At 37.8% G+C, this 12,141-nt stretch overlaps 1 protein-coding gene across 1 annotated transcript in view; it reads right to left on the bottom strand.

Moving 5' to 3' along the window:
- The window catches only part of LOC133750000 (vomeronasal type-2 receptor 116-like), a 37,343-nt gene that overhangs the window by 18,563 nt on the left and 6,639 nt on the right, over positions 1–12,141 (bottom strand). The window contains exons 6-7 of the mRNA XM_062179376.1: positions 11,746–11,973; positions 11,282–11,405 (exon numbers count right to left, since the gene is read on the bottom strand). Coding sequence (XP_062035360.1) covers positions 11,282–11,405; positions 11,746–11,973 — 352 coding nt within the window. The remainder of the gene's footprint in view (positions 1–11,281; positions 11,406–11,745; positions 11,974–12,141) is intronic.

The raw sequence follows: 12,141 nt of genomic DNA, 5'->3' as shown, positions 1-12,141 counted from the left end.
TTCGGGTTCTAGGAGTTCCTGAAGGCATGGAGAGGGAGAAAGGATTAGAAGGCCTTTTTAGTGAGATACTAGCAGAAAATTTCCCAGGTTTGGAGAAGGACAGAGGCATCTTAGTACAGGAAGCTCATAGAACCCCTAATAAACATGATCAAAAGAGATCCTCAACACGACATGTTGTAATCAAACTCACCACAGTGAAACACAAAGAAAAGATCCTAAAATGTGCAAGAGAGAAACGTCAGATTACTCTTAGAGGATCTCCAATTAGACTCACAGCAGACTTCTCATCAGAAACCCTACAAGCTAGAAGGAATGGCGAGACATAGCCCAGGTACTAAGAGAGAAAAACTGCCAGCTCAGAATATTATATCCTGAAAAGCTCTCATTTGTGAATGAAGGTGAAATTAAGACTTTTCATAGCAAACAGAAACTGACAGAATTTGTTGCCACTCATCCTGCCCTGCAAAAGATGCTTAAAGATGTGTTACACACAGAAACACAGAAACATGGTCACCAATATGAAAGAAGGTAAAGGAAGGAAACCTCACAGCAAAAGATCACAGGAAGCTCAATTTCTCTTTGACATAGAATTAAAATCTGATGCTCTGTTAAAGCAATGTGTTAAAGTAATCTATTATGTTCTCTTGATGTCTGTTAAATTCTAATTGTTCAAAAACAGCTGAATTTTTATTACGAGCTATGGGTTATTTAAATATGTGCTTTTTTCAAAAATTTGAATAATCACCTTGTAACAATGATCAAATTTGGTCTATGTTATGTCATGATTTTAAGAAATCTTATTTCAACCAGATATTTTGGATTTTGAGCCTTCTTGGCATTCTTGACAGGCATTCAAAAAATAAAAGTTTCAAACAATCTGGTCTCTAAAATTTCCAGTAAATCCTGGACTTTGGTTTTTCCAGTTTGGGCCCAACTGAAAAAAATCGAAGGACCTATGTCTCTCATCTTATAGAGACACCAACTAATCAGTCTATTTGGAGTATATTAGAAGGACTGTCAAGATGTGATGTGGTACCAGACTTTAAGTTTCTATAATGGAAAATGCTATTAATACAAATGTTTAGAATTAAAAAGTCTAAGGATCTTATGTTACTAGACATGATAGTTATCTTAATGAGAAAGCCCCAGAGGCTTAAAGGGTTAAATACTTGTAAAATCCTACAGGTGCTTTCAAAAATACTGTGAAGTAAGCAAGTGCCTCTTGTTGGTTGATGAGTTTATAATTTAAACATGGCGACTTAAAGTCTTTTGTCATCCACAGTTATATATGATGTGCTGCTCATAAAACTAAAGCGTTGTTGGTTCTGTGTTTAGCTGTCCTCCTATAGGTTCCTATGGACTTTTTCCAGTCACTTTTATTGTATTCAGTACTTTGGGATGGCTCTGTAAACAGATGAAGCCAATAATGTATTAACAGTACCAACTGAGAGAAAGTATGGTTAACTGAGGTTACTAAAAAGAAAAAGCAATTCAAATCAATTGGCAATCTACAAAAAGAGTTAAAGATTTTAAAAGCTATTATTAAAATTGCTATATTGGTCTATTATGCTATATTATATGTGTGTACATATTGTATGTCCACATGGGGAAATTTTATTAAGAGTTTTATTTTAAATGGCTTATAGATAAGATTGTCCATAAATTGAAGCTGCTAAAATCAATCAAAGATACATTTTAATTTGTGTGACCTGAATCTGTGTATCATATGCTTTAGACTTGTTGGTAGAAAGAAACTAAAAACATTTTAGATGGTTGTGCTTAAGTTTACTGGCTAAACAAACTACACCATGTTAGATATTTAAGAGGTGTTTTCAAATACATGATTCTTAAAATTTATAGAAGGCATTGGACCTTCTGGTAAATGTTTTCTTAAGTTGTTATCTAATGGTTGAAACGGTTTGCTAAGTATTCATGTGATATTGCTATTGTCAGCAAGCGATCTAGGACTTGCTCCCTCATTTCTCTATTCTAAGCCCAACTTGTTCTTTCATTTCTCTATTCTCTTCAAGGTAGGAAACTAATTCTATTATGAAGGAATCTGTAGGACACACAATTTAATCTTTAGACCTTATAAAAGAGATGGCTAACATTTTTCTGCAATAGCATAGCCAAAATAAGAACTTAAATAATAATCTCATAGCTAGATTCACTTCGCCATCAGCGAAGTATACAGTAAGTAGAAAAAACCTCCCTTTCAGACCAAAGGGAAAGAAAGTTTTAAAGTGAGAATATAATTTTCCTCATGGGCATTGTCTACCTTAGAAAAACTACTACAGAACATGCCTGTGACTATAGACTTGTAGTTCAGGCCACCGAAGATTAGTGATGGGAAACAGGCACTCCCTTGACTTGCATCCTCTGGGCTGCTTTAACAAAAACCAGGAGGAAAAGAAAGCTAGGCATCAGAAGCAATGGGTGGCAGGCCTATTAATGGCTGATCTGTACAGTGATCTGCCCTCAAGGAGACCCAACAGGCCAGTCCACTGCAGTGGCTTTCAATGTGGTAAGCCTGGGCTTCAGCAGAAGTCAGCTTGTGAAGAGCCCTGGCAGCTCTGCCAAGAGTTGGATCACTGGAAATGGACCTGCCCTGGAGTTGAAGGATGCCCAGGTCAGAGCCACAGATCTTATTGGCTCTAAGCTGAAAAGCCCTTCACTCAGCCCAACTTCCAAAGTGACCACTGCAGCTGAGGGGATGGTCAAGTAGGGTCAGCAACATTGCAGGCAGAACTGTAAATTTCTTGTTAGAGATGCCACCTGCCTTTACCGGGCCAGCTCTCCTCCCAGCCCAGCCAAGTAATGAAAGTCAACAGAGTGCCTTCCCCTAGGAGGTTCACACCTCCCTTAGGATATACCCCATGTGAAGAGATAGATAGGTCTGGGCCTCTGAATTTACAAGGCCTAAAGCCCACCAGATTATTATCAAGCCCCTTCTATCAGGTTCTATTTGCCTCTCAATCAGAAAAATTACTTGTAGCTTAGACAGCACCTTTCTTAGCTCCTCTAATAATGACTCTGTCCTTTGTTCTAGGCCCTGTCTAGTGCACTTGGGCCTCATTCCTTTGTAATCATAACCTCTACTGTACCACCAATGGCTCTACTCCCAACATGTGTGTACTGATGGTCCTCTTCCCCACTTAATGCTGTATAATTGTTCAAACCTGGTAAATGCCACTCTTAGGATCATTGGTTACTATCCTCACTCTGTCTTTTATGACCTTGTCTAAATATGATCAGAGTTGGCAAACTCGGAAGGCTTCCATAGCCTTGGCAACTCATGACGACAACCTAGGATGGTTACTGGCGCCATAAACTAGAGTGTCAATTTGTTGGGTCAACAACAGGAGCCACTGTGCACTTGCTCCTCATGTGGGATCTCTGTCCTTAATGTGCTGTACATTGTGATTTAATGCTATAACTTGTACTCAAACAGTATGTTTCACTTTGTGTTTCTATGTGGGTGCAAACTGTTGAAATCTTTATACTAAATTGATCTTCTGTATATAAAGAGAATTGAAAATGAATCTTGATGCAAATGGAAGGGGAGAGGGAGCGGGAGAGGGGAGGGTTGCGGGTGGGAGGGAAGTTATGGGGGGGGGAAGCCATTGTAATCCATAATCTGTACACTGGAAATTTATATTCATTAAATAAATGTTAAAAAAAATAAATAAAGAGAATTGAAAAAAAAAAGATCTCTACAATGAAAACTACAAAACCTTAGAGAAAGAAATAGAAGAGGATGCCAAAATGGAGAAATCTTCCATGCTCATGGATTGGAAGAATCAACATCATCAAAATGTTTATTCTCCCAAAAGCAATTTATACATTCAATGCAATACCAATCAAGATACCAAAGACATTCTTCTCAGATCTGAAAAAAATTATGCTGAAATTCATATGGAGACACAGTAGACTTCAAATAGCTAAAGCAATCTTATACAACAAAAACAAAGCCGGAGGCATCACAATGCCAGATTTCAGGACATACTACAGGGCAGTAGTTATCAAAACAGCATGGTACTGGTACAGAAACAGATGGATAGACCAATGGAACAGAATAGAAATACCAGTAATGACCCAAACATCCACAGCCAACTCATATTTGATCAAGGATCCAAAACCAATCCCTGGAGTAAGGACAGTCTATTCAATAAATGGTCCTGGGAAAACTGGATTTCCATGTGCAGAATCATGAAGCAAGATTCCTACCTTTCACCTTACACAAAAATTCACTCAACATGGATCAAAAACTTAAATCTACAACCAGACACCATTAAATTATTAGAGAGCATTGGAGAAACCCTGCAAGATATAGGCACAGGTAAAGACTTCTTGGAAAATATCCCAGGAGCACAGGCAGTCAAAGCCAAAATTAACTATTGGGATTGCATCAAACTGAGAAGTTTCTGTACTGCAAAAGAAACAGTCAGGAAAGTGCATAGGAAACCAACAGAATGGGAAAAAATATTTGCAAACTATTCTACAGATAAAGGGTTGATAACCAGAATCTACAAAGAAATCAAGAAACTCCACAACATCAAAACAAACAATCCAATAAAGAGATGGGCCAAAGACCTCAACAGACATCTCTCCAAAGAGGAAATCCAAATGGCCAACAGACACATGAAAAAATGTTCAAGATCACTAGCAATCAGGGAAATGCAAATCAAAACCACAATGAGGTTTCACCTCACCCCGGTAGAATGGCCCACATTCAGAAATCAACCAACAATAGATGCTGGAGAGGATGTGGGGAAAAAGGGACACTAACCCACTGTTGGTGGGACTGCAAACTGGTGAAGCCACTATGGAAGTCAGTCTGGAGATTCCTCAGAAACCTGAATATAACCCTACCATTCAACCCAGCCATCCCACTCCTTGGAATTTACCCAAAGGAAATTAAATTGGCAAACAAAAAAGCCATCTGCACATTAATGTTTATTGCAGCTCAATTCACAGTAGCTAAGACCTGGAACCAACCCAAATGCCCATCAACAGTAGACTGGATAAAGAAACTATGGGACATGTACTCCGTAGAATACTATACAGCAGTCAAAAACAATGAAACCCAGTCATTTGCAACAAGATGGAGCAATCTGGAAAGCATCATGCTGAGTGAATTAAGCCAGTCCCAAAGAGACAAATATCATTTGTTTTCCCTGATCGGCGACAACTAACTGAGCACCAAAGGGTAACCTGTGGAAGTGTAATGGACACTATGAGAAATAGTGACTTGATCAGCTATGGTGCTGACTTCGATGTACAATGTAACAGTTTATCCATTTTAGTATTTTTTTGTAAACTCTGTAATTAACACACAATTATTCTTAGGGGTTTAAATTTTAACTGAAACGTGATCCCCGTTAAATATAAGAATGAGAAAAGGAGTGGGAGGAGATGTATAATAGGGGGCATGCTCATTTGCATTTGCCCCAAATGTTGAAGTTAGAAAAGTTCCAGGGGATCCCGATACAATCCCATCAAGGTGGAATGTACCAATGCCATCTCACCAGCCCAGGTGATCAATTTCAGTCACAACTGATCACACTGATAGGCCTAAGAGTCAAAGGGATCACACAAACAAGATTAATGTCTCCTAATACTAACTGATTAAAAAAAAAGCGAGAGAATGATCCAACATGGGAAGGGGTAGACATAGCAGACTCATAGAATGACAGATGTCCTAATAGCACTCTGGCCTCAGAATCAGCCCTTAAGGCAATTGGATCTGGTTGAAGAGCCTATGAGAGTATTTTAGGCATGGAGAGCCAAGACACGCTGGGGGAAAAAAAAAGATGATGAAGAAGAAGAAGACCTAAATGAAGGATCTCAGCGAGTGTGATCCCAGTGGAAAGAACGGGGCCATCAAAGAAGGAGGTACCTTTCTCTGAAGGGAGGAGAGAACTTCCACTTTGACTATGGCCTTGTCGGAATAGGATCGAAGACTGCGAACCCTAAGGGCTTCCATAGCCTCGGCAACTCACTGCTAGAGCCTAGGGAGATTACTGATGCCATAAACAAGAGTGTTGAATTGTTAAATCAACATCAGAAGTCACTGTGTACTTACGTCCCATGTGGGATCTGTCCTTAATAGGTTGTTGAAGGTGAAGTAATGATATAGCTAGTACTGAAACAGTATTTTTACACTTTGTGGTTATGTGTGGGTGCAAACTGATGAAATCTTTACTTAGTATATACTGAAGTGATCTTCTGTATATAAAGATAATTGAAAATAAAAAAAAAACCCTTGGTTTTAAATTGGAAATTACATAGAAAAATAATCAATCTTTTTCGTAAAAAAATATCTTGCAGAATCTCGGTCATTGATGTGATGTACACTGTTATTTAATGCTATAACTAGTACTCCAACAGTATTTTTTCAATTTGTGTGGCTATGGGAGGACAAACTGTTGAAATCTATATATATACTAAACTGATTTTCTATATATAAAGAGAATTGAAAATGAATCTTGATGGGAATGGAAGGGGAGAGCGAGTGGTAAGGGGAGGGCTGCGGGTGGGGAGGAAGTTGTGGGTGGGGAAGCCTTTGTAATCCATAAGCTGTACTTTGGAAATTTATATTCACTAAATAAAAAAAAATTAAAAAATATCTATTCTCCCAAAAGCAATTTATACATTCAATGCAATACCAATCAAGATACCAAAGACATTCTTCTCAGATCTGAAAAAAATTATGCTGAAATTCATATGGAGACACAGAAGACCTCAAATAGCCAAAGCAATCTTGTACAACATAAACAAAGCCAGAGGCATCACAATACCAGATTTCAGGATGTACTACAGGGCAGTTATTATCAAAACAGAATGGTACTGGTACAGAAACAGATGGATAGACCAATGGAACAGAATAGAAATACCAGTAATGACCCAAACATCCACAGCCAACTCATATTTGATCAAGGATCCAAAACCAATCCCTGGAATAAGGACAGCCTATTCAATAAATGGTGCTGGGAAAATTGGATTTCCATGTGCAGAAGCTTGAAGCAAGACCCATACCTTTCATCTTACACAAAAATCCACTCAACATGGGTTAAAGACTTAAATCTATGACCCAAAACCATCAAATTATTAGAGAGCATTGGAGAAACCCTGTAAGATACAGGCACAGGTAAAGACTTCTTGGAAAATATCCCAGGAGCACAGGCAGTCAAAGCCAAAATTAACTATTGGGATTGCATCAAATTGAGAAGTTTATGTACTTCAAAAGAAACAGTCAGGAAAGTGAAGAGGCAACCGACAGAATGGGAAAAAATATTTGCAAACTATTCTACAGATAAAGGGTTGATAACCAGAATCTACAAAGAAATCAAGAAACTCCACAACAACAAAACAAACAACCCACTTAAGAGATGGGCCAAGGACCTCAATAGATATTTTTCGAAAGAGGAAATCCAAATGGCCAACAGACACATGAAAAAATGTTCAAGATCACTAGCAATCAGGGAAATGCAAATCAAAACCACAATGATGTTTCACCTCACCCCGGTAGAATGGCCCACATTCAGAAATTAACCAACAATAGATGCTGGAGAGGATGTGGGGAAAAAGGGACACTAACCCACTGTTGGTGGGACTGCAAACTGGTGAAGCCACTATGGAAGTCAGTCTGGAGATTCCTCAGAAACCTGAATATAACCCTACCATTCAACCCAGCCATCCCACTCCTTGGAACTTACCCAAAGGAAATTAATTTGGCTAATAAAAAAGCCATCTGCACATTAATGTTTAATGCAGCTCAATTCACAATAGCTAAGACATGGAACCAACCCAAATGCCCATCAACAGTAGACTGGATAAAGAAACTATGGGACATGTACTCCGTAGAATACTATACAGCAGTAAGAAACAATGAAACCCGGTCATTTGCAACAAGATGGAGGAATCTGGAAAGCATCATGCTGAGTGAATTAAGCCAGTCCCAAAGAGACAAATATCATTTGTTTTCCCTGATCGGCGACAACTGAGCACCAAAGGGGAAACCTGTTGAAGTGAAATGGACACTATAAGAAACAATGACCTGATCAGCTTTTGTCCTGACTCTAGATGCACAATGTAATACTTTATCCTTTTTAGTATTTGTTGTTGTTGTTCTAGTAGTAGTGGTTGAACTCTGTAATTAACACACAATTATTCTTAGGGGTTTAAATTTTAACTGAAAAGTGATCCCTGTTAAATATAAAAGTGGAAAAAGAGAGGGAGGAGATGTACAATTTGGGACATGCTCAATCGGACTTGCCACAAATGGTGGAGTTAGAAATGTACCAGGGGATCCAATGCAATCCCATCAAGGTGGCATGTAGCAATGCATTCTCACTAGTCCAAGTGATCAATTTCAGTTCACAATTGATGGCTCTGATAGGTCTAAGAGTCAAAGGCATCACACAAACAAGACAAGTGTCTGCTAATACTAACTGATAGAATCAAAAAGGGAGAGAAGGATCCAGCATGGGAAGCAGGATACACAGCAGACTCATAGAATGGCAGATGTCCTAATAGCACTCTGGTCTCAGAATCAGCCCTTAAGGCATTCAGATCTGGCTGAAGAGCCCATGAGAGTATTGTAGGCATAGAAAGCCAAGATACCATGGAAAAGAAAATAAAAGAAGAAGACCTAAATGAAAGATCTCTGTGAGTGAGATCCCAGTGGAAAGAACGGGGCTATCAAAGAAGGAGGTACCTTTCTCTGAAGGGAGGAGAGAACTTCCACTTTGACTGTGACCCTATCGGAATAAGATCAAAGTCAGCGAACTCTAAAGGCTTCCATAGCCCTGGCAACTCATGACTAGAGCCTAGGGAGATTACTGATGCCATGAACAGGAGTGTCAAATCGTTAAGTCAGCAACAGGAGTCACTGTGTACTTACACCCCATGTGGGATCTGTCCTTAATGTGTTGTCTAATGTGCAGTGATGCTATAACTAGTACTGAAACAGTATTTTTACACATTGTGTTTTTGTGTGGGTACAAACTGATGAGATCTTTACTAAGTATATACTGAATCGATGTTCTGTTTATAAAGATAATTGTAAATGAAAAAAAAAACCTGGTGTTAAATTGGAAACGGCATAGAAAACTAAATAATTTTCTAAAAAAATATTATGTAGGATCTCTGTCTTTAATGTGCTGTACTCTGTTATTTAATGCTCTAACTAGTACTCCAACAGTATTTTTTTCAGTTTGTGTTGCTATATGGGGGCAAGCTGTTGAAATCTTTACTTAATATATACTAAACTGATCTTCTGTATATAAAGAGAATTAAAAATGAATCTTGATGTGATTGGAAGGGGAGAGGGAGTGGGAAAGGGGAGGGTTGTGGGTGGGAGGGAAGTTATGGGAGGGGGGAAGCCATTGTAACCCATAAGCTGTACTTTGGAAATTTATATTCATTAAATAAAAGTTTAATAAATGAAAAAAGCTAGAAATAGACAAAGCATATGATCTTTTTTGTAGATTACACTTTTATTATCAGTTGTTCATGTCTCTGATCATTGAATACTAGAGATTTAAAAAATAAGTATTGGCAATTGTTAGTGTATTTTTGTACAAGGGAAAGAATGCATGTCTCATGTGGGATCTGTCCTTAATGTGTTGTCCAATGTGAAGTAATGCTATAACTAGTACTGAAACAGTATTTTTACACCTTGTGGTTCTGTATGGGTGCAAACTGATGAAATCTTTACTTAGTATATACTGAATTGATCTGTATATAAAGATAATTGAAAATAAAAAAAAAACTTGGGGTTAAATTGGAAAAAAATACTGTCAAATTTACCTTGTTTGAGATTTCAAATTTGTGAATTTATTTCAACAATAGTGTCTTACAATTTCATTTTGCTCAACTATCTGGCAGTATTTGATCAAACAAGTTAAGATGATGCTGTAGAAAAAACAGAATTTTTGCACTCACCTGTTCCCTACAGGAATTCAAACCAGATTTCCTTTCCTATGTGAATATTTGGTAAAGTCATCTGAAATTTTTTTATCACAATAAAAGTATTGGGAATTATTTTAATAACTGTGAGGATATTTGGATTTTTCAAATATTTCTGAATATATTTCATAATATTTCTACCTGGAAATTTCTGAATTTCTTTGGTATTCTTCAATGTATCACCATTAAATAATTAATATGTTCTAATATTAGTATTTTTTACATCTGCAGAGACCTCCTCAGCTCTCTTTGTTCATACATACAACACAAACACACACACACACAGTGTAATCTTGTTTTTCGTACTGTTCCTTCTTGCTGAGGTTCATAAAATTTGCTTGTTTTTTGATTACCAACTTTAAATTCTTCCAATTTTTATTTACTTCAGTTTCCTATAATGTCCACATCCTATCTTTAAGGACTCGTGTTGAATTTGCTGTCATGGACCTATCTTGCTATGCATACTTTTTACCATGGATGTCAGCCTGTGTTATTTTGAAATAGATTTTATACATGTGTATATGTCTGTAAGCATATGAATGTTCTTGAGGATTCATATTTTGAGCAGCAATGGTTTTTCTCAAAGGCTAAGGGTAGCCCCATTTAGGATATTTTATGAGTATTGTCCCTTGTGACATAATGTCTGATTTCTAAGATCATTCTGCACATAACACATAGTACATTAGAGTTGTGCTTTCTCACTCCAAGCATGCTGCACCTCAATTTGGTGAAAGCACTTTTATCTATACATGAACAAGGAACACAGACATGAATTTACCTATACTGAATTAGCACATACACCACACTACTGCCAGGGATCGTACTCTGTTGACAGAATCTGTCACTTTCACCAGCAAGTTTAAAAAAATTAGAATGATACTAAAAATGTGGTGAAAATAACCACACATGCAACACAAGCAAAAATTGAAAATCTTCATGATACATGTGATGATAGCCTATTCCTGCTTCATGGAACAAATCTGAGAAATCCTACACTGCTTTATGGGGTGAATATTCTCCAACATTGGTTTCATTCATTTTGTACTATACGTATCATCCTGAACTCCAACATGGTCAGCCTTCCAGGGACACTTAGTCTTTCATATGATTTCACAAACACTACATGAAGTAGAGTGTAGTGTGGGAAGTTTTATTCTTTTGAGGATTATTACTGATTATAAGGATTAATTTCTGCTGAAAGAGGGAAGGATTTTCTCAGCAGTCATATTCCACATTTTATATTTCCATGGAGAATTGGAAAGTCTAAGAAACAGGTGTTAACTTCTCCACGAGGCTGGCTCTGACTTACCTGTCTGATTGGAAATCTCATTCTCAGGACAAGGTGTGCAATCAAAACAACAGGTAGGCTTTCCCTCCAGAGGGGCTTTCCTGAATCCAGGGCTGCAACTCACACTGCATACTGAGCGTGGAGTCTGAGCAAAATCAGATGAGCATTGGTCAGAGTTGGGAGTGTTTCTTAAGTTCCAAGCAGAGGGTTTTCAAGTCCTGCACAAACTATTCACTTAAACTGTAAACACCTATTTCTGACACAATGACAGCATGCAATTTGATTTTCTAAAATAAATGCAATCAAAATATGTGGAGGAATAAGTGTGTGTACTGCCCATCCTTAGACATAAGAAAGTATTTAGATTGGAAGAGGAGTGGTTAATGTCTCTAAATGTCTTATTAATAAGCCATGTTGCATAAATCCGCATACCAGTTTGGCGGTAACAATGTGCATTGTGAACCTTATGATCAGGTCCAACTTACCTCTGTAATTCCTGTGGCCCACTCTATCAAATTCTCAGAGAGAGACAACTGTTGGCTCCGTGGAACATATGGGGAAAACTTTCCTACTGTAACCTTATGTCCAACACCATACGGAAAATTCCAAAAGTTGAGAATGTCGTATTCAGCTTTCAAATTTCTCTTTTGATTCAAATTTACTAGGTCACCAGCAGGATTGGTAAATTGGAGGTTCTTGAGAAATGGGTGCAACTGAAAAAATGCATCATATTCTCATGAAGACTGCCCAAGTGAGAACACACCAACCCAGGTTAGAGAAAGCCTCTCTTTGTCTGTGATCACAAATAAACAAAGGAACCTTTTTAGAGCCTCCCAACAAAATAAAATAAAATAAACCTGATGAGAACTACATCAAAGTAA

This window comes from Lepus europaeus, chromosome 20 (genome assembly GCF_033115175.1).
Source record: "Lepus europaeus isolate LE1 chromosome 20, mLepTim1.pri, whole genome shotgun sequence".
NCBI classification, from domain to species: Eukaryota; Metazoa; Chordata; class Mammalia; order Lagomorpha; family Leporidae; genus Lepus; species Lepus europaeus.
The sequence above is the reverse complement of the archived record's forward strand: the minus strand, read 5'-3'. Positions and strand labels throughout refer to the sequence as shown.